This window comes from Loxodonta africana, chromosome X (assembly GCF_030014295.1).
Source record: "Loxodonta africana isolate mLoxAfr1 chromosome X, mLoxAfr1.hap2, whole genome shotgun sequence".
In the NCBI taxonomy this organism is placed as follows: domain Eukaryota; kingdom Metazoa; phylum Chordata; class Mammalia; order Proboscidea; family Elephantidae; genus Loxodonta; species Loxodonta africana.
This window is the reverse complement of record NC_087369.1, coordinates 69,668,759-69,691,463: the sequence shown is the minus strand read 5'-3', so window position 1 is coordinate 69,691,463 and position 22,705 is coordinate 69,668,759. Positions and strand designations below refer to the sequence as shown.

The 22,705-nt window shown below is 40.0% G+C and overlaps 1 protein-coding gene across 6 annotated transcripts in view; it reads left to right on the top strand.

Moving 5' to 3' along the window:
* HEPH (hephaestin) overlaps nucleotides 1-22,374 on the top strand; it is a 218,329-nt gene extending 195,955 nt beyond the window's left edge. For 4 of the 6 annotated variants that reach the window (XM_064278366.1, XM_010592743.3, XM_064278367.1 and 1 more), the window contains 6 exons: nucleotides 9,260-9,366; nucleotides 10,616-10,841; nucleotides 13,673-13,812; nucleotides 15,048-15,210; nucleotides 18,267-18,311; nucleotides 22,142-22,374. In XM_064278366.1, coding sequence (XP_064134436.1) covers nucleotides 9,260-9,366; nucleotides 10,616-10,841; nucleotides 13,673-13,812; nucleotides 15,048-15,210; nucleotides 18,267-18,311; nucleotides 22,142-22,374 — 914 coding nt within the window. The remainder of the gene's footprint in view (nucleotides 1-9,259; nucleotides 9,367-10,615; nucleotides 10,842-13,672; nucleotides 13,813-15,047; nucleotides 15,211-18,266; nucleotides 18,312-22,141) is intronic. The other 2 variants (XM_064278369.1, XM_064278368.1) reach the window with 1 other exon arrangement.
* The last annotated feature ends 331 nt before the right edge of the window (nucleotides 22,375-22,705 follow it).

Genomic DNA, 22,705 nt, shown 5'->3' with positions numbered 1-22,705 from the left:
TTGCAGTAGAAGGAAAGGCCCTAGAACTACCTGCCAGGGAATTCAGATCTCTAATATTCAGAGTTAGCCAAGAGTTGAAGCAAAAACAGGCAAAAATGAAAAAAAAAAAAGACAAATTTATGGAAAAGGCAGACAAATTCATGGAAAATACAGACCGAAAATATAAGAATTCGGGAAACTAATACAGGAACAAAATGCCAAAATAAATTCACAACTAGCAATCATACAAAACCAACATTTATAAATCCAAAAGATAAACAATAAGATTTCAGAAATGGACAGCGTCATAGAAGGGCTGAGGAGCAGGTTTGAAATGATGGAAGACAGGATCAGCAAAATTGAAGACAAACACTTGTATACAACTCTGAGGAAAAATCATAAAAACTAACAAAGAAAAATGAAGAAACCCTGAGAATTATGTGGGATACAATCAAAAGCAAAAATTTGTGTGTGGTCAGAGTTCCAGAACATGGGAAGAAAATGGAAAACACAGAAAGGATCACTGAAGAATTGTTGACAGAAAACTTCCCTGATATCGTGAAAGATGGAAAGCTGACCATCCAAGAAGCTCAACAAACCCAATATAAGATAGAACCCAAAAGAAAAACACCAAGACATATCATAATCACACTCAATAAAACTGAAGACAAAGAAAAGATCCTGAGAGGAGCTCAAGAAAAAAACAAAAAGTCACATACAGTGGAGAAACAATAAGACTAATCTCTGATTATTCAGCAGAAACCATGCAGGCAAGAAGGCTATGGGATGACGTATATAAAACTTTGAAAGAAAAAAAAATTGCCAGTCAAGAGTAATATATCCTGCAAAACTCTTCTTCAAATATGATGGTAAAATTTGGACATTTCTAGATAGACAGAAATTAAGGGAGTATGCAAAAACCAAACCAAACCAAACTTATAGGAATTATTAAAGGGAGTCCTTTGGAACAAACCACATTAGAGCACAGCCAGAATCTAGGACACATAATTGTACCAGCCAGATACAAACCTAGGCACTGAACTCTCAAGGACTATCCAAAACCAAAAGAATTGCAACAGGGAAGCAGAGAGATTAATCTGTAAATGACAAAGTCAGAACAATAAAAGAGGGAGTCGATAAAAACAAAATCTACAAAACAAAAGAAATGAAAAAGAAATCCACAAACAAAAAGCACTCAGCACAGGAGAGTAAGGGGAACAAAGAAAATGTTAGCAAAACAAAAAAGCACTACAAAATGACAGAAATAAACTCACACCTATCAATAATTACATTGAATGTAAACGAACTAAATGCACCCACAAAGAAACAGAGAGTGACAGAATGGATAAAAATCCAGGATCCATCAATATGCTGTCTACAAGAGACACACCTTAAAAACAGACATAAATTTATTAAAAATTTTATTAAAAATCAAAGGATGGGAAAAAAATCAAGCAAATAACTACCAAAAAAGGAGGAGTGGCAATACTAATCTCAGATAAAATAGACTTTAAAACAAAATCCACCATAAAAGACAAGAAGGGCACTATTTAATGATTAAAGGGACGATCCACCACGAAGATTTAACCATAATAAACATCTACCCACTCAATTATAGGGCTCCAAAATAGATAAAACAAACTCTAACGGCACCGAAAAGAGAAAATGACAGTTCCACAATAACAGTGGGAGACTTCAACACAACATTCTTGGTAAAGGACAGAACATCTAGAAAGAAACTCACCAAAGATACGGAAGAGCTAAAGGGCACAATCACCCAGCTTGACCTCATAGACGTATATAGAACACTCCACCCAACAGCTGCAAAGTACACATTCTTTTCCAATGCACATGGAACATTATCCAGAATAGACTACATCTTAGTCCACAGAGCAACCCTCAACAAAATCCAAAACATTGACATAATATAAAGTATCTTCTGTGACCATAATGCCATCAAAGTAGAAACTAACATGAGGAGGAGCAAGGAAAAAAAAAACTACATGGAAACTGAATAACACCCTGCTTAAAAACCACTGGGTAATAAAAGAAAATCAGAGAGGGAATCAAAAAATTCCTGGAATCAAACAAGAATGAAAACACATCATACCAAAACCTTTGGGACACAGCAAAGGCAGTCCTCAGAAGTCAATTTGTAGCAATAGATGCACAAATCAAAAAAATAAGAAAGGGACAAAATTAAAACATTAGCTACACGACTTGAACAAATAGAAAAGGAACAGCAGAAGAAGCCCACAACCACCAGAAGGAAGGAAATAATAAAGATCAGAGCAGAAATAAATGAAATAGAGACTAGAAAAACAATAGAAAAAATCAACAAAACCAAAAGTTGGTTCTTTGAGAGGATCAATAAAATTGAGAAACCACTGGCCAAATTGACAAAAGAAAAACGCCACAGCACAAAAATAACCCAAATAAGAAATGAAATGCTGGGCATTTCAGCAGGCCAAACCAAACAAAAAGGATCATAACAGAGTATTATGAAAAACTATACTCCAAAAAATTTGAAAACCTAGAGGAGATGGACAAATTTCTAGAAACTACCTACCCAAACTAACACAAAATGATGTTGAAAATCTGAACAGACCCATAACAAGAGAAGAGATTGAAAAGGTAATTAAAAAAAAACTCCCCCCCCCCCAAAAAAATGCCCTGGCTCAGATGTGTTCACTGGGGAATTCTACCAAACATTCACAGTGTCCTACTACTCGAACTATTTCAGAACAAAGAAAAGGAAGTGATAATTCCAAATTCATTCCAGGAAGTGAGCATAACTCTGAAACCAAAACCAGGTAAAGACACCACACACACACACGCACAAATTACAGACCAATATCTCTCATGAATATAGATGCAAACATTTTCAACAAAAGCCTAGCCAATAGAATTCAGCATCATATTGAAAAAATAACACACCCTGACCAAGTAGGATTCATACCAGCTATGCAAGGATGGCTCAGTGTTAGAAAATCAATCAATGCAACCCTCCACATAAGTAAAGGAAATAAAAGAATCACATGATCATCTCAATTGACACAGAAAAGCATTTGACAAAGCCCAACACACATTCCAGATAAAAAACTCTCAATCAAGTAGGTATAGTAGGGAAATTCCTCAACATAATAAAGAGCATCTATGTAAAACCAATGGCCAACATCATTCTTAATGGAGAGAGGCTGAAAGCATTCTGCTTGAGAACAGGAACAAGACAAGGATACCCTTTATCACCACTCCTTTTTAACAGTGTGCTGGAAGTCCTAGCTATAGCAGTAAGGCAAGGTAAATTAAGGGTATCCAAAATGGTAATGAAGAAGTTAAATTGTCCCTATTTATGGGTGATATGATACTATATATAGAAAAGCCAAAATACTCCATGAGAAAACTACGGGAACTAATAGGAAGATTCAGCAGAGCAGCGGGATACAAGATAAACATACAAAAGTCATTTGGATTACTATACACCAATAAAGAGAATGATAAAAAGAGAATCAGGAAAAAAAATACCATTTACAATGTCTCCTAAAAAAATAAAATATGTGGTAATAAATCTAAAAGACCTATATAAAGAAAACTACAAAACACTACTGTAAGAAACCAAGAGATCTACATAAATGGAAAAACATACCATGCTCATGGATAAGTAGACTCAACATTGTGTAAATAACAACTCTACCCAAAGAGATTTACAATACAATGCAATCCCGATCCAAATTCCAGCAACTCTCTCTAAAGAGATGGAAAATCTTATCATTAACTTTATATGGAAAGGGAAGAAGCCCCAGATAAATAAATTACTATTGAAGAAGAATAAAGTAGGAGGACTTGCACTATCTGACCTCAGAACCTAGTATACAGCTAAGGTAGTCAAAACAGCCTAGTACTGGTACAACAAGAGATACATTGAGAATTGAGAGCCCAGATGTAAATCCATCCACTTATGATTACCTAATCTTTGACAAGGACCCAAATTCCATCAAATAGGGAAAAGACAGTTGTTGTTTTTTTTTTTTTTTACAAATGTTGCTGGCAAAACTTGATGTCCATCTGCAAAAAAATTGAAACAGGATCCATACCCCCCACCATATACAAAAACTAATTCAAAATGGATCAAAGACCTAAATATAAAGCCAAAAACAATGAAGAAAAAACAACAGAAGAAAAATTAGGATCAACACTAGAGGCCTTAATGCACAGCATTAACAGGATACAAACCACAACCAACAACACACAAGCTCCAGAAGATAAGTTAGATACCTGGGATCTTCTAAAAATTAAACACCTATGCTCATCAAAAGACTTCACCAAAAGAATAAAAACAGAACCTAGAAACTGGGGGAAAAATTGGCTATGATCTCTAAAATCTACAAGAAAATCCAACACCTCTACAAAAAAAAGACAAATAGTCTAATTTAAAATGGGCAAAGGAAATGAACAGACACTTCACCAAAGAAGACATTCAAGTGGCCAGCAGACACATGCAGAAATGCTCGTGATCGCTAGCCATTAGAGAAATGCAAATCAAAACCACAATGAGATACCATTTTGCCCCGACATTACTGGCACAAATCAAATAAACAGGAAATAACAAATGTTGGAGAGGCTGTGGGGAGATCGGAACTCTTATACAGTGCTGGTGGGAATACAAAATGATACAACCATTTTGGAAAATGATATGGTGCTTCCTTAGAAAGCTAGAAAGAGAAATACCATATGATCCAGCAACTCTACTCCTAGGAATATATCCTAGAGAAATAAGAGTCATCACATGAATAGACATATGCACACTCATGTTCATTGCAGCATTGTTCACATAGCAAAAAGATGAAAACAACCTAGATGCCCATCAGCAGATGAATGGATACACGAACTGTGATACATACACACAATGAAGTATTACGCAATGATAGAGAACAACGATGAATCTGTGAAGCGTCTCATAACATGGGTGAATCTGGAGGGCATTATGCTGAGTGAAATAAGTCAATCACAAAAGGACAAATATTGTATGAGACCACTACTGTAAAAACTAGTGAAAAGGTTTACATACAAAAAGAAACAATCTTTGATGGTTACAAGGGGGGGAGTGGGGATGGAAAAACTCTAAATAGACAATAGATAAGTGGTAATTTTGGTGAAGGGTAAGACTGTACACAATACTGCGGAAACCAGCACAACTTGTACAACGCAAGGTCATGGAAAGTCCATAGACACATCGAAACTCCCTGAGGGGATGAATTGCTGGGATGAGGGCTGCGGGGACCATGGTCTGCAGGAACATCTAGCTCAATTTGCTTAACAGAGTTCATAAAGAAAATATTCTACATCTACTTTGGTGAGTAGCGTCTAGGGTCTTAAAATTCTGTTAGCAGCCATCTAGGATATTCCACTGGTCTCACCCATTCAGGAGCAAGGAAGAATGGAGAGAACTAAAGATACAAGGAAAAGATTAGTCCAAAGGACTAATGGACCACATCAACCACGGTCTCCACCAGACTGAGCGCAGTACAACTAGATGGTGCCTGGCTACCACCACTGACTGCTCTGACAGGGATCACAGTAGAGGGTCCCAGACAGACCTGGGGGGAAATGTAGAACAAAATTCTAACTCAGAAAGAAAGACTAGACTTGCTGGCCTGACAGAGTTTGGAGAAACACTGAAAGTATGGTCCCCAGACACCCTTTCAGCTCAGTAATGAATTCACTCCTGAGGTTCACCCTTCAGCCAAAGAGTGGACAGAGCTATAAAACAGAACGAGACTGTAGGGGCACACCAGCCCTGGGGCAAGGACTAGAAGGCAGGAGGGGACAGGAAAGCTGGTAATAAGGAACCCAAGTTTGATAAGGAAGAGTGTTGACATGTCGTGGGGTGGTTAACCAATGTCATAAAACAATATGTGTACTATATTTAATGAGATACTGGTTTGTTCTGTAAACCTTCATCTAAAGTACAATAAAAAAGAAAAAAAAGAAAAAACTTTTATCCCAGTTTATAATTCTACATGTTTTTGTTAGATTACTTGTTTATTATTGTCGTGCTCAACTAAATTGCAAGATGGCAGGGACTTATCCTCAGCACAATAGTACAAGGACCTTAAAGTATTTGTTGACCCAAATATTTGTCGAATGAATTAGTCATGTGGTGTTTTTTTTTCTGCTTACCTAAGCTTGGTTCCCAGGTGGCGTAGTGGTTAAGTGCTGTGGCTGCTAACCAAAGGGTTGGCAGTTCAAATCCGCCAGGTGCTCCTTGGAAACTCTATGGGGCAGTTCTACTCTGTCCTATAGGGTCGCTATGAGTCGGTATCGACTCGACGGCACTGGGTTCTTTTTGTTGTTGTTGTTTACCCAAGCTTTTCTCATTCCTTGAGATTCAGGCCAAACTTCAACTCTCCCACTAAGCTATTCACGTGGCTTGTGCTGAAATTCATGCAACTGTTCAACAAAAGAAACAAACAAAAAAAATCAATTTTAATGTATGACCAAAAAAACCTACAGGAGTTCAGAGGTATTGCTTACTGGGGAAGGTATTATGGGAGAGTTGAAGCTTGGCCTGAATCTCAAGGAATGAGAAAACCTTAGGTAAGCAGAAAAAAAAAAAAAGCCACATGACTAATTTAGTGTAAGAACCACCATAATTAGGAATCAGACAGTTCATGACGTTTCATTATAGTCATATTCTCTCCCTATCCATACCCCCGCCCCGGCAACCACTGAATTCTCCTCCATTCCTATAGTTTTGCTTTTTCCAGAATGTCTTATCAGTGGAATCATAAGGTATGTAAACTTTTGGTATTTGCTTTTTTTTTTTTTTCAGTTGTTGTGTATATCCATAGTTCTCTTATTTTTACTGCTGAGTAGTATTCCATGGCATGAGTGTACCACATATTGTTCATCCATTCACTCTGGAGGGACATTTGGGTTGTACCCAGTTTTGGGTCATTTGAATACAACTTCTATGAATATGTGTGTACAGGTTTTTGTGTGAATACAGTTCTTATTTCTCTATGGTAAATACCCAGAAGTGGAGTTGCTGGATCAAACAATAAGTGAATATTTACCTTTGAAAGAAACTTCCAAACCGGATTCTAGAGTGACTGTACCATTTTACATTCTTACCAGCAAAGTATGAGTGATTCAGTTGCTCTGCATTCCTCACCAGCACTTTTTATTGCCAGTTTTTTTAAGCCATTTGATATGTGTGTAAGGATATCTCCTTGTGGTTTTAATTTTTGTTTTCCCAATGGCTAATGATGTTGAACAGTTTTTTATGTGATTATTTGTCATTCTTATAACACCTTTATTGAAGTATCAGTTCAAAATGTTTGCCCATTTTTAATTGGGTTGTTTTCATATTGTTGAGTCTTGAGAGTTTTTTTTTTTTTTTTGTATATTCTGGGTACAAGAATTGCAGCAACAATTACAAATACCTTGAGACAGGAATGATGTCAGTATGTTTGAGGAACAAAAAAAGACAGTGCGGCTGGAGCATATTGAACAAGAGGAAATTTGTTTTGAGAGATAAACAGGGATCAGATAGATTGTGTAGAGCTTAGCAAGCCATGATAAGGATTTTTGGTTTTAATAGCAATGGGATGCTGTTGTATGGGAGTGACATGGTTTAATCTATATTTTTTAAAGACTACATTTGTTGCTATGTGGAGAATATGTTATGAGAGAGACCAGTTAGGTGACTATTGTAATTGTCCAGGTAAAGAAGATGATGTCACAGACTAGTGTGGTAGCAGTGGAGATGGACAGAATAGAAGTGAATGAATATGGAATATGTTTTTCAGGGCATGCTGATAGATGTGAGAGATGAGGGTATGAGTAGAAGAAAGATAATTCCTGAATTTTTGCTTTGGATAATTGGTGGTGCTATTTCCTGAGATAAGGAAGACAAGTGGAAAAGCAGATTTGCAGATCTGTTTTGGAAATGTTGAGTTTGGGATGTCAGTTAGACAAGTGGAAGTGTCAAGTAGGCAGTTGAATAAAGGAGTCTGGAACTCAGTGGAAAGGTTAGATGGCAGTCCAGATAAAGAGAACATGAGAAAGGGTACAGAGCTGTGAATTCTTGAAGTAAGCAGGTAGTGAAGTTTGAGTACTCTATATTTTTCAGAAATAAGAAGAGTAAGAAACAAGGCTAGGAAATCAGACCTAGGTTGAGGTGCTTGGGTATAGAGTTTATTCTTTGGGTATCAAAAACCAAAAACAAACTCAGTGCCGTCGAGTCGATTCCGACTCATAGCGACCCTATAGGACAGAGTAGAACTGCCCCATAGAGTTTCCAAGGAGCGCCTGGCAGATTCGAACTGCTGACTCTTTGTTTAGCAGCCGTAGCACCCATTAAAAGTTTTCGACCAGAGGAATTACATGAATAAAGAGAGGTTTTGGAAAGATTAAAATGGCATAGCCAAAACAATTTTAAAAAAGAATAAAGAGGGAGGACTCAACTTCTTGATTTAAAAATTACTACAAAACAACAGTAATCAAGACAGTGTGGTACTGGCATAAGGATAGATGTATAGATAAGTAGAATTGACTTGAGTGCCCAGAAATAAACCCTCACATTTAAGATCAATTTATTTTCAACAAGGGTGCCAAAGACAATTAAATGGGGGAACAGATAGTCTTTTTAACAAAAGGTAGTGGAACAATTAGAAATTCACATGCAAACAATGAAGTTGGACCCCTACCTCACACCAAATACAAAAATTAACTAAATATGGATCAAAGATTTAAATATAAGTTCTAAAACTATAAAGAAGAAAACACAGGAGTAAATGGTTGTAACCTTGGATTAGGCAATGATTTCTAGGATAAGATACCAAAAGCACAAACGACCAAAGAAAAAATAGATAAATTAGACTTCCTCAAAATTAAAAACGTTTGGGCTTCTATGAAGAGAGTATGGAAAGAGAGAAGAGGGCTGAGGGTCTGGGGAAAACAGCTACAAGTAGGGGATAGCAGGAAGAAAAGAAAACCGAAACATAACTAAAAAAGGAAGGATATTACAAGCAGAGAAAACAATAGCAGGACTGCCTTCCTAGAGAATTTGAGCTGGGCCTCTAAGAACAGGGAAAGTAGAAAAGCAGGCTGAGAGTATCTCAGGAGGGAGAAGAGAAAAGTCACAAAAATAAAAATGCAACTGGTGTAGAAATAATGAAGAATGGTCTTACACCCACCACGGCCTCTTGGAGAAACCTGAGGGTTGGAAGACTTGTCATGATCAGTCTATCTGGATGTACTTTGTTATCCCTTCTAGGTGAGGTGATCACTTATCGGTGGAACATACCAGAGAGATCTGGCCCTGGACCCAATGACTCTGCTTGTGTTTCCTGGATCTATTATTCTGCAGTGGATCCCATCAAGGTAAAGACAAAAAGGGCTGAGTGGGGTTGAGCCTCAGAGATAGGAAAACTGTGTGACATTAAGAAGCTATTAAACAGGTATAATGAGAAATCCAGCTAGAGCTAGAGCCCAGGATTTGAGGGAAATTCCTCAAATGATGGGCTTATTTGAATAGTCAGGAAGAGGGGTGAAAGGAGTAGGTAGCTCCAGATATTTCTATCCTGAAGATTTTCTTCCCTACTTCTTCTTCTTACTGAATCCCCTAAGGCAATATACTGTCATCTAAAAAGCCTCAGATTGGCTGTCAAGAGATTGGGGCTCTAGCACCAAATTTGCTTCTAGCTTGCCTTTTGAGTAACTTCAGACAAGTCACTCTGCCTCTGTTTCCTTAACTGGAAATGGGTTTACCCATCTAGACATCCATGCACAGCCAACCAGGAATCATTTATTAAGTGCCTACCACAATTTAGGCATTTTGATTGATGCCTTGTAAAATACAAAGCTAAGATGCAGTTCCCACCTTCAAAAAGCATGGTCTAGTTGGGGGTGACAGTTGAATATAGCAAAATGTAATAATAAATGTGCTGTGGGGGTAAATGAAAGAGCAATTACTTCTGCTTAGAGGAGGAGATTTGGGCAAGGAAGCTGGAGGAGGCATCACAATGGGAGATATATGTACCCTGGGTCTTGAATGCTGAATAGCAGTGTGGCAGGCAGATAAGAGATACGGTGGAGGAGAAGGCATTACAAGCAGAAGAAACAGCAGGAGAAAAGGCACTGGGCTGTGAAAGTGCTTGGAGGTGTGGAGATCAACGAATAGTCCAGCCTAACTAAAGCATAGGTTAGAAAGCATATCTTACCTCTGCCCCAAGATAATTGTGAGAATAAATTCAGATTACATAATAGAGGTGCTGGGAGTTCCTGAGTGGTGCAGTTAATGCACTTTGTTGCTAACTGAAAAGTTGGAGGTTCAAGTCCACCCAGATGCCCCTCAGAAGAAAGGTCTGCTGATCTACTGTTTAAAAATCAGCCACTGAAAACCCTGTGGAGCACAGTTCTACTCTGACACATATGGGGTCGTCATGAGTTGCAACTGACTCTACAGCTATTGGTTTTTGGAGTAGAGGTGCTTGTAAATGTAAGACATTATGATGAAGAGCTGAGGGGCTCAGTGGGCTTGGATGAGAACTTGGCTCTGGGCAGAGCACTACCTACCACCCAGGGGACAAGAACAAAAATCTCTTTCTCTCCCCCTTCCTTTCTTCCTCAGGACATGTATAGTGGCCTGGTAGGACCTTTGGCCATCTGCCGAAGGGGCATCCTGGGGCTCCATGGAGGACGGAGTGACATGGACAGGGAGTTTGCCTTGTTGTTCTTGATCTTTGATGAGAACCAGTCATGGTATCTGGAGGACAACGTGGCAACCCATGGGCTCCAGGAGCCAGGCCTTGTCAACCTACAGGATGAGACTTTCTTGGAGAGCAATAAAATGCATGGTGGGTAGACAAGAACCTACCCCTCTTCCAAGTCCCCACTGGTTGGTTGTGGGGAGTATCTGATAGACCCATCATTATATAAAAAAACACAAATTCCAGAGGGAATGGGAAGGTAGGAAGGTGAAATGAGGGTGAAATAACCCAGTGCCATCGAGTTGATTACAACTCATAGCGACCTTATAGGACAGAGTAGAACTGCCCCCTAGAGTTTCCAAGGAGCGCCTGGCGGATTCGAACTGCCAACCCTTTGGTTAGCAGCCGTAGCACTTAACTACTATGCCACCAGGGTTTCCTGAGGGTGAAATAGTACTCCAATATGTTCATCCTTTTCTCAGGTCCTAGCATGAACTCTGACCCAAAGAGACCCCAGAATTCATTGACTATTCAGCAGAAGGCTGACTCTCTCCTAAAACATGCATGTCTATATTTGGCTGAGGCAAGCAGCCCAGTTACTGGGGTCTCGTTTCTGTGAAAGGTTCCACCCATCAGAGCCTGTGTGAAGTCCCATCTTTTGGAAGAAGTGTTTTCTGCTATTGCACATTTATATACACAGAGCAGATATGTGGTCCACGTTAGATCAGATGACCATAAAGCCAGAAGCTGATTCTGTAAAGCTGTTGTTATGGTACCAGCAAAGTTTAACATAATAGAGAAAACAAGATGGACATTTTTGAGCTTCAGTGTACCTGGTGAGATGGCCACTCAGGACCCCTCTGCTTCAATCCTGAGTTTAGTCTCTCATCATCATGTTGTTTCTTCACTGTTCTGGATCCAGTATCTGCTTTTTCAATGGACTCCAGCTTTTCTTTTAATCTGTTTATAAAAACAAAGGTTGAATTTACAGATGGAAGAATTAGAGGAGAGAGCCTCAGGCTCTCATGCTGTGCTTACATTAGATAAGAGGAAGAACTTTTTTATGCTTGAATGGATTTTGGAGGGAAATTTTGCATCCAAGCCTTCCTTTGTTCTGGACATCTGTGTAGCTTTTAAAAAACAAAGTCTCAGATATGAGGGAGACTTTAAGTGCAGTGGAATGTATGAAGTGACCTCTCATTATCCCTTCTAGCCCAAGATGTTTTTGATCTGAGGATAAAGTACAGCTTTATAGTGCCTCTAATAGAACTCAAAAGTAGTATCTCATTGTCCCACAAATTTTAACAATTTCCCGGTGATAGAGAGATGGGTGATTACCACTAGACAAATATTTCACAAACTTCACAGGGTGAACTTTTTAGCTCCTGTTAAATCAGAGAAATAAATGGCTCAGGACAAATAGGGATTTAGGACACAGTTAGGTCCTGCTAATGCCTACTTCCGTCTCTTGATTCATGTGTCCATCTGTCCAAACTCTTCAGGTATCAATCCATTTACCTATCCAACCAGCAGGCGTCAATACTTTCTGAGTTCTGGAACTGAAGATAAAAAGATAAATACTGTTGTGTTCTGAGGGGGACACAAATAAATAATATCTTTCTCTTCCCTCCCAGAATCTTAAAGCAATTGAGAAAGAGACAGAGATTCGTGAGGTCAAATGACAACTGTATTACTGAGAAGGCTAATTGGAAAACTGAATTTAATTCTGCAACTAAATGGGCTTTCTGATACTCCCTCTGCAATAGATAGATTTTTCTCATCCTGTTATTGACACAGATGGACAACAATAGGCCTCCCCTTTGCAGGAACAGAATCATTCCCCCAATGGAAGAGTAAGTCAGCGTGCACCCTTTTCTGTGGTCACACTGATCCAGGAGAGAGAAAATGCAGAAGAGGCCGAGTTGAACACATTTAGTTCCTTCTCTCAGATTCACAAGTTGATGGGCATAGACACAGAGAGAGGCTGGAAATTTTCCTTTCATTATTTCTGTTGTGGAGTAGAGTGGAAATTACCTTCACTGTATGAGAACATGATGAGTAGGGGCAGTGTTCTGGGCAAATTCTTGGCACTGTGAATTAATATGGTGATGAGTAGTTTGTTTTTGAACAATGATGTGTGACCTGGAAGAATTAGATGAAGAGGCCCATGCATTAATATCATTATGAGTTCAAAGATTGTAGCAAGTCTTTTTTTACATTTATTGTAGGCTCAGGTGTCTGCTGGGTATTCTGAAGAAAATAGTGAAACTGTAGTACTGTAGTATATACCTTCATTTCCTGCTTACTAGACTAGCTGAGGATGTGAGCTTCTATACATTAAAAGATAGCTAAAGGTAGAAGGCAGTTTCTGGTGAATTCCAAGAATGGTACAGACAGTGCTGGAGGAGTTTAGAGATGGAAGAGGATGAAGGGAATGAGAGGTATGGAGAAGAGCTAGGAAATTAGAATTCCTTCTTGGGGAAGGTGAAGTTTTGACTAGAATTTGAAAAGATGGTTAAGAAGAGGCAGGATTTCTGAGAGGGAAGCTCATAAACATGAGTATAGACACAGATAACATGCATAGGCCATATGGGGCATGGTGAAAAGATCACCCTAATTGGAATTGGGTAGTGGGAGATGAGTCTGGGACAGTAGTTTGGAGCTATATTTTAACGGACCTTGTTAGCTAAGATAAGGAGCCTGACCTTTGGGGTAAGAGGGACCTATTAAAGTATTTTAAGCAGCAGAATGATATGGTCAGATTAGTTGTTTAGAAAGAAAACTCTGATAAACCAGTTATATTACTGGTGTTATAACACTAGCATGATAGATTGGAAAGGGGTGGACAGATGGAATAGAGATGAGGCAAATTAGGAGGTCACTGTTTTCATGAGAGATGATAGGGACTAGACTTAGGACAGTGGCAATACAGAATCAAAAGGAGACATGTAAGAGAATTTTTCTTTTTTTTTTCACAGCCATCAATGGGAAGCTCTATTCCAACCTCAGAGGTCTTACCATGTACCAAGGAGAACGAGTGGCCTGGTACATGCTGGCCATGGGCCAAGATATTGACCTACACACTGTCCACTTCCATGCAGAGAGCTTCCTCTATCGGGTGAGCTGAAAAAGGGCTGAGTCACTCAGAGATGATTAGAGTCGAGAAGTGTTTATAGCCATTGAGGAAGAGAGGAATAAAAAGGAATCGGGTGATAAGTAGTTAAAAGAGCAGGTCCAGTACATGAAAAATTGAGCTGTGGATTCTAGCCTGGCTATATATCCCCTAAGCTAAAGGAAGAAAAGAATTACTAATTTGTGTGGTAGACAGATTGAAGGAGTCAATGTAACTGAGTCTCAGTCAAGGACTTCAGACTTAGTGAACAGTTACCTCAAGAATAAGTTATTTCAGAGTGGCATCTCAGAATCCCTGAAAGTCCTTAATTCATTATAAGAAGAGCTTCAGTTTAGGAGCTACATGGAACAAGAAGTAGGTTCTGAAGAAAAGAATTTAGTCTTAGGGAAAGGGGATAGAGTTGGAGGCATTTATGTAGAAATCTAGAAGTGCTGAAAAAGGTGAACAAGGATTCATGTGTCCATCTGTCCAAACTCTTCAGGTATCAATCCATTTACCTATCCAACCAGCAGGCGTCAATACTTTCTGAGTTCTGGAACTGAAGATAAAAAGATAAATACTGTTGTGTTCTGAGGGGGACACAAATAAATAGTGCCTTTCTCTTCCCTCCCAGAATCTTAAAGCAATTGAGAAAGAGACAGAGATTCGTGAGGTCAAATGACAACTTTATTACTGAGAAGGCTAATTGGAAAACTGAATTTAATTCTGCAACTAAATGGGCTTTCTGATACTCCCTCTGCAATAGATAGATTTTTCTCATCCTGTTATTGACACAGATGGACAACAATAGGCCTCCCCTTTGCAGGAACAGAATCATTCCCCCAATGGAAGAGTAAGTCAGCGTGCACCCTTTTCTGTGGTCATTTCTATAGGAAATATGTGGCTCCTTCCTACAGGTCAATGCTTAAGCCAAATTCTCTGATTTTAGCCTGCTGAAAAGTTTGGTTTGTTAGTTTTGAGCCCCAAAAATGAAGCTGGAAAGTATTTTACTTTGGGAGGCTCTAAGAAAAAGTAGGAGAGAGTCTGCTCTGTTGAATCAGTTTGTGGGGGTGGGTTCATAGGGAAGAAGTATAAAGTGGATTCTTCAAGCTGCTCTCCGGTCTAGGAATCTTGAGTCCTATGTTCCTGTGGTAGGCATTCCAGCCTTTTAGTTCTTACAGGCTCTGAAGTGATCTCTATACCTTTTGCTTTCTTTCTCCTACCCCCAATCTCTTTTGCAGAATGGAGAGAGCTACCGGGCTGATGTGGTGGATTTGTTCCCAGGGACCTTTGAGGTTGTAGAGATGGTGGTCAGCAACCCTGGAACATGGCTGATGCACTGCCATGTGACTGACCATGTCCATGCTGGTATGGAGACCCTCTTCACTGTCTTTCCACAACAAGGTAAAGCCTTATTGCCCAAAATGAGCCATTTTCTAGCACTCTATCTAACCTATAGAATAGATGATCCCCAAAAGTTTCTTGCATCCCTCCTTCTGATCCCAAAAGTTGGCGTTCCCCTAACCAATATTGCCCATCTTCCATTTTACCTTTGCCATCTGACTCTCTCCTAATCACTTAGACACCTATTGGGCTCACATGGGTTGACCCAGCCTGAAACTGGCTGGGCTACAGCATTGCTGCCTAGTGCAGGCTTACTTCCTTTGAAATACATTTAATTCATACATAAATTTATTATTTTAGAAATGTGCTAGAAACACTATTTTAAGAATCTTGCTAATGAGTCATTTTTCTTAAAGAGAAGAAATACAATTCTAACATTTCCCTCTTAATTGATTTACTTTTGGGGGGTTGTACATGGCAGTTTTTTCTGTCCTGGGAACAACTCTGTTTGAGGCTAGAAAGAGATCTTGACCTTCAACTTACATATTATCCAAGATAAAGTTGTTACCAAGAGTGGAAAAATCTTTTTACTTATTTTTATAAGAAGGGGAAGAGTTGGGGCAGTTTGTTTACCAGTCACCCCTTACTCTTCACCAAAAATGAAGAAAGATAGGTTCTTATGTTGACCTGAGTCCAGCCTCCAGATGCACTTCCCCTTCCAAGAGGCCCTCTAGAATCTCCTGGAACCAACAGTAATCAGGGGTCCCCCTCCTCTTTAGTAGGTTGAGCTGTGCTTTTATTTATTTTTAATGTCATACTGCTTAAAATAATGGTGGTATTGAGGTGGATATTCTGGGGTTTGCAGCCACTGGCAATCTGGCAGCAGGAATAGAAAGTGGGAAAATGTCTTTGGTCGTTCAAACAGGCTTAGTGCACCAGGGTAAAGAATATAAATCTGCTCTTTTCTCCCAGGAATGGATAATAATTGTACATTATGATTTACTGTGTTCTCTGGTAACCTATACTGCTAGAATGTAGTTTCTATTTGCTACTGTAGTGCTATTCCCTAGAACTCAGATGGGTACACAGAATTAATTTTTATGTACTGTCAGCCATGAGAACCAAAGTCAAGTAATAAATTGAGACATCATCAAGATGTTAGAGGTTCAAGACAACAGGTTATCTCCATATGTAATGGGCCATCCAAAATATGGAAGATCCCATATATAACTGACCATCTTAATACATACCATAAAGGCACTTTTATAAGTAAAACTGAAAAAATGAAACAAAACAAAAAAAACAAACCTGGTGCCATGAAGTTGATCCCGACTCATAGCAATCAATTAGGACAGAGTAGAACAGCTCCACAGGGTTTCCAAGGCTGTAATCTTTATGGAAGCAGACAGCCACATCTTTCTCCCATAGAGCATCTGGTGAGTTCAAACCACTGACCTTTCGGTTAGAAGCCAAGTGTTTTAAACACTGCACCACCAGGGCTCTTGTCCTTCCATAGGTAAGGAGAGCTCATATCTCTCTATGACAATGAGCCAGCCCATAAATCTTACCTATTTGCTTTTTTGTTTGCTTATGCCCCACCATTGTATAATTTGATATTATTCCAACCTCATATGTGCTAACAGGCCAATCAGAGGGATGAGTTGAATATAGATAGGGAGGAAAGGACTAACTGTTGGAACAAGGTTTCTGGTGAGCCAGCAGCAGAGGAGAGCCAGAACTAAGATGAATGATTAGTGAAAGTCTGGAGGAGGCCATCTTTTCTACTGTAAGAAGAGAGAAGATAGGAAAGGTAAGGCTCAATATGTAGGCTTGGGTGGGGGACTTGACAAAGAGAGAGTTTCCGCCTTAGAATCTCTCTTTTCTCTGTGACGGAGGAGGCAGCATCATCTGCTGATAGTGAAAGGCATGTGGTAGGGTAAGGGGTTTGAGGAGAGTTGGTAAAGTTTTCAAATAGCCACTCTGGATGATGTTAAATAAATGTACTATTGCCAGGCAGCATTGATGGCTTAGCTGAGGTTGGACACAAGGAATACTAGTCTATACAACTGCATGATTTTTCTCCAGTAGCAATAAGAATACCAGATAAAATACAGAAAAAGCATAGTTACTGGTGTTTAAGTAGATGTTTGTGACACTCCTGGATAATTAGTAGTTGAAGTGATAGACCAAAATGAAGTTTGTAGTTGGAGTCTAACCTGACCAGGAATGGAAGACATGATAGGATGAAGCTCATGGGTTGGGAAAAATTAAAAAGAGTTAAGGAGCTAGAGGTCTTAATGAGGGGTAATATCAGGTGTAACAGAAGAAAGGGCATTTGAAAGGATAGGAGGTGGCTATTAGATTTTAAATTTATGAGATGGAGCAATTCTGGATAACAAGTCCCATGTGACCATAGGAGTAGTTGGTTGAAATGCAATGGATATGAAAGTCATTGGAGTTAAGAGGTCTAGAATCTGTGAGACTTGAGGGTTGTATGAGTCAACACTCATGGTGGGAATTAAGGAAAAAAGAGGAGGACTAAGCCAGGTACCAAAGACTTCTATGAATGAAGTGACCTGCTAGGTAACAGTGACAAGAAGTGGTTGTGCCTTCTCTAGCCAAATAATATGGGCTTCAACAAAGATAGAGGAACAATGCTCTGAAAGCAGTATTGAGAGGCTGTAAAGGAAACAGAGTCCTCAGAGGAGAGACCAGTCTCATCAAATCAGGAAGAGGAAGATGTGTTCTGAGAAGAAGTTAAATATGTAGGGAAGAACGTTTGACAAGGAACAGGGACTTCCTGAAGGCAGGGTGGAAATGGAAGGAAAAGAGCAGTAATAGGGATATAGGCAGTGCCAGGAAATACCTAAATAATGGCAGAGGGATAACTTACATTTTGGATTCCTAAGCTTGTATTCTTGCCCATATTTTGTGCCACCTCTCAAAATAAAATCTGCATGCCAATATTGACTTTAACAAATAGTTAATTCCAGGCATCTTCATTTTGTTTTCTATACCACAGAAGAGTTCCCCAACCAATACTGATCTCCCATGATGAACCTATAAATCTGTATGAAGAAAAACAAGACTAATCTCTTGTCTTTTTTCTTTCCCAGAACCCTTAAGCACCATCAGCACCATCACCGAAGAGATTGGAAAAGGTAGGGAGAATGATGCACAGACTGAGTAGTCTGCACGTGTGTGTGTGGGAGGGGGCAGGATCTCTAGCAGATGGTACACACATGATCAGAAAGTGGTTATCATGATACTAGCAGCAAGCATCCTAAGATTGTTGTAAGGCTTCAGAAACAAGGGGCCCAAGGCTCAGCTTCCCTCACCAGGTTTATTGTCTCTGGCCCCCCACCCCCAATCTTCTCAGTCTGAGCAAAATAGCCTCATCCCCAGTTGAAGGCTGTTGTCTTAACCTGCAATTTAATGCCCAAGAGGGAAGAAAATTCTAGGTTCTGCTAGGCTAGACATGAATTAGCTTTAGCACAGGCATGGATTCCCCACAGGGACAGTGGAGACTAAACAAACACCAGATGGTCTGCACCAGATATTTTTACTCTTTCTTCTTTCCCCTTTGTCTATGGGATACCAAATAACTGAACCTTTGGAACCAGCTGTTTCTAATCTTCAAGAAAATAGAGGCTCTTTTCCTATACAGCCTAGGTCTAAATAGTGCTTCACTCCCCACCCCGTTTGTCCTGGACTAGGAGAGATTCAGAAAGTTCTGAGAGCTGGAAGGGACTTTAAAGATCATTAGTTTAGTCAAAAGGTTTTTCATCAGTGCCTAAGTATCTGATGAACTCCCAGCCAGGGGACTCGGGTGTGTCCTGGGAGGAGCAGGATGGAAGGTATCTCGGTTTGCTAGTGTGCCATAACAAAAATACCACAAGTGAGTAGCTTTAAAGAACAGGAATTTATTATATCACAGTTTTGGGGACTAACCCAAAAACCAAACCTGTTGCCATTGAATTGATTCCAACTCATAGTGACCCTATAGGACAGAGTAGGACTGCCCCATAGCGGCTGTTCAATTCATACTGCAAGCCTTTTGGTTAGCAGCCGAGCTTTTAACCACTGTACCACCAGGGCTCCTTTGGGGACTAGGAGTCCAAACTCAAGGTGTTTGCAAGACTATACTCTCTGGCTGGAAAAAGATCATTCCTGGTTTCTTTCAGATTCAGGTAGCTCAGGACATTCTTCACTTGTAGATAGTTCCTCACATGGGGTTCTTCCCCTATGTATGTCTCTTTGTGTTTGTTTTCCCTTTTTCTAAGATACCGCTCAGGATTAACAAAAGAAAAATCCTATTTCCAAATGGTCACATTCATAGGTACAGGGGTTAGGACTTCAGCATATTTTTTGGGGGGATGCAAATCAATCCTTAACAAGGAAAGGTAAGGTGAGGCTAAGTGGGTGGGGTTTCAGATCCATGTCTCCTTCAATCCGAACTGCTCAATTATGATCTTAAAGGATATGTATATACACATAAAATTTTTTTTGTGCATATATATATATCTATATATATACATGCACATGTGTATAAACCCAGTGATGTCGAGTTGATCCCAACTCATAGTGACCCTAAAGGACAGAATAGAACTGCCCCATAGAGTTTCCAAGGCTGTAATATTTATGGAAGCAGACTGACACATCTTTTCTCCTGCGGTGTGGCTGGTGAGTCCGAATTGCCGACCTTTTGGTTAGCAGCTGAGCACTTAACTACTGTGCACATATATACACACACATGCCTAGGTGTATTCCTCATAAGCTCTTTTTTTAATAATTTTTATTGTGCTTTAAGTGAAATCAAGTCAGTCTGTCACATATAAGCTTATACATGCCTTACTACATGCTCCCATTTACTCTCCCCTAATGAGTCAGCCCCCTCCCTCCTTCCAGTCTCCTTTCGTGACCGTTTTGCCAGTTTCTAACCCCCTCTACCCTCCCATCTCCCCTCCAGACAGGAGATGCCAACACAGTCTCAAGTGTCCACCTGATACAAGTAGCTCACTCCTCATCAGCATCTCTCTCCAACCCATTGTCCAGTCCCTTCCATGTCTGATGAGTTGTCTTCGGGAATGGTTCCTGTCCTGGGCCAACAGAAGGTTTGGGGACCATGACTGCCAGGATTCTTCTAGTCTCAGTCAGACCATTAAGTCTGGTCTTTTTATGAGAATTTGGGGTCTGCATCCCAGTGATCTCCTGCTCCCTCAGGGGTTCTCTGTTTTGCTCCCTGTCAGGGCAGTCATCAGTTGTGGCCAGGCACCATCTAAGGTGTTCTGGTCTCAGGATGATGTAAGTCTGTAGCTCATGTGGCCCTTTCTGTCTCTTGAGCTCATAGTTATCATGTGACCTTGGTGTTCTTCATTCTCCTTTGATCCAGGTGGGTTGAGACCAATTGATGCATCTTAGATGGCCACTTGTTTGCATTTAAGACCCCAGACACCACATTTCAAAGTGGGATGCAGAATGTTTTCATAATAGAATTATTTTGCCAATTGACTTAGAAGTCCCCTTAAGCCATAGTCCCCAAACCCCTTCCCTTGCTCCGCTGACCTTCAAAGCATTCAGTTTATCCCGGAAACTTCTTTGATAAGCTCTTTTTTGTATATTAAAAAAAAAGCCCCATGATGGGAAAAAAAAAATCCTTAAACTGTTGGTCTAATAAAAGCCTATAATTTTCTACAGGAGAAGCTAAGAGATAGAAAGTGATACGTCCAAGTGCACAAAAGGAGTAAGTGATAGAATGTAGACTCAGAACCAGTATGTTTTCCAGATTCTATTTGAACTCACTGCATTTCAGTAATGTTTTATCAGAACATCCATTTATCCAGTTATACATTCATCACACAGGTTCTGAGTGTCAGGGGTACCAAAACAAGCAAGATGTAGTCTGTACCTTCCAGGAAATTAGTGTCTGAAAAGGAAATGAGACACAGAAACAATCATTGCAGTGCTGGATGCTATGTGTTGTAACAAATGGCAAGTAATGATAACATAAAACATTTATTGTATATTTTCTATTTGCCAGGTACTATATTAAGCATTTTATAATTAACTCACTTAACCTCACAACAAACCCCTGAATTAGTATGGCTATTTTTCTCATTTTATAAAAGAGGAGACTGAGGTCCAGGTGGAGGGAAGGAGGTGGTTAAGTCACTTGGCCCAAGGTCACACAACAAGTAAATTTTGGGAATAAAAAGAGTACAGGTACTTTAGAAACATAGACGAAAGGACCATTAACTGAACTGAACTGAAGGAAGCTTTGCAGAGACACATAACATTAAAGCTGGGGCTAGAAAGATGAGAAGGAGAAAAGGGTGGTCAGGCAAAGGGAGCAGCATGAACAAAGGCAAGAAGGAGTTTCTGTGACTGAAGACTAGTAGATGAGACTAGAAAGATAGGTGAGCGTTTGCATGCTTGGCTCAAGAATCTGAGCTTTACTCTGTAGGTGAATTGGGGGTTATCAAAACTTTGAATGCCAGGAACTCACACAATCAGGTATTTCCACTGGGAAGTTCAATTTGACATCCGTGTTATGGATGACCCAAAAAGATGAAAGACTGTAGGCACGTTGGGAGGTTGTTATCAAACTCTGCTTTTCTGGAGTTACCACCTACTGATTTCAATTCAGCACCCTCTGGGGCTGTGAAGACCAAATCCAATACTTTTGTCTATATCACTTTATATATTTGTAGAAATTTATCAAGTGCCTTCCCACTATGAGTCTTAGCTCCTTCCATGGGGGACTGAGGCTTCAGTGATACCTAAGGACCCACCCCAAAACACACTGTTTTGCTGATTCGCTGTAACCTCTGAATCTGTCTTCACCAGTTGGTCTTGTGAGGGACGATAAAGAGAGTTCCTCTCTTCTATTTGGACAGGATTGTTTCTCCTCTTTCAAGAGTTGAATGTAAAAGATGACTTTTTAGAGTATTCCCCAGCCCAGAGTGCCCATTTTCTTCTTACTCCATTTCAGCTGGACTTCCCAGAGACATTGAAGAAGGCAATGTGAGGATGCTAGGCATGCAGATCCCCATGAAGGATGTCAAGATGCTGGCCTCTGTCTTGATTGCTGTGGGTATCATCCTCCTGCTCATTGTTCTTGCTCTTTGCGGAGTGGTCTGGTACCAGCATCGGCAGAGAAAGCTACGGCGTAACAGGAGGTCCATCCTGGATGACAGCTTCAAGCTTCTGTCCCTCAAGCAGTAACATCTGGGGCCTAGGGATACCCTCAGAAAGCATACCTGGAATGCACTCTCAGCAGGCCATGGACTAGCAGTGATCCCAATGTTAAAGGGGGCATGGGTGGTGGAGAGGCAGGGGAGGGAATCAAACTTATCTGAGTATTTCTTCATTTACTTATTTACATGGAAATAGTAGGCTTACAAGTTTTCCTTTTGGTTCTTGGGCACCTGGGGAGAGATGAGTCCCCTAGTATCCTTCATCACTAATTTCAAAAGCTGAATTACGACTGTCAGAGACACTCAGAAGGTCTGGAAATTCCTAGAAACTGATCTTTCTCACAAATGAGGTATCAAGA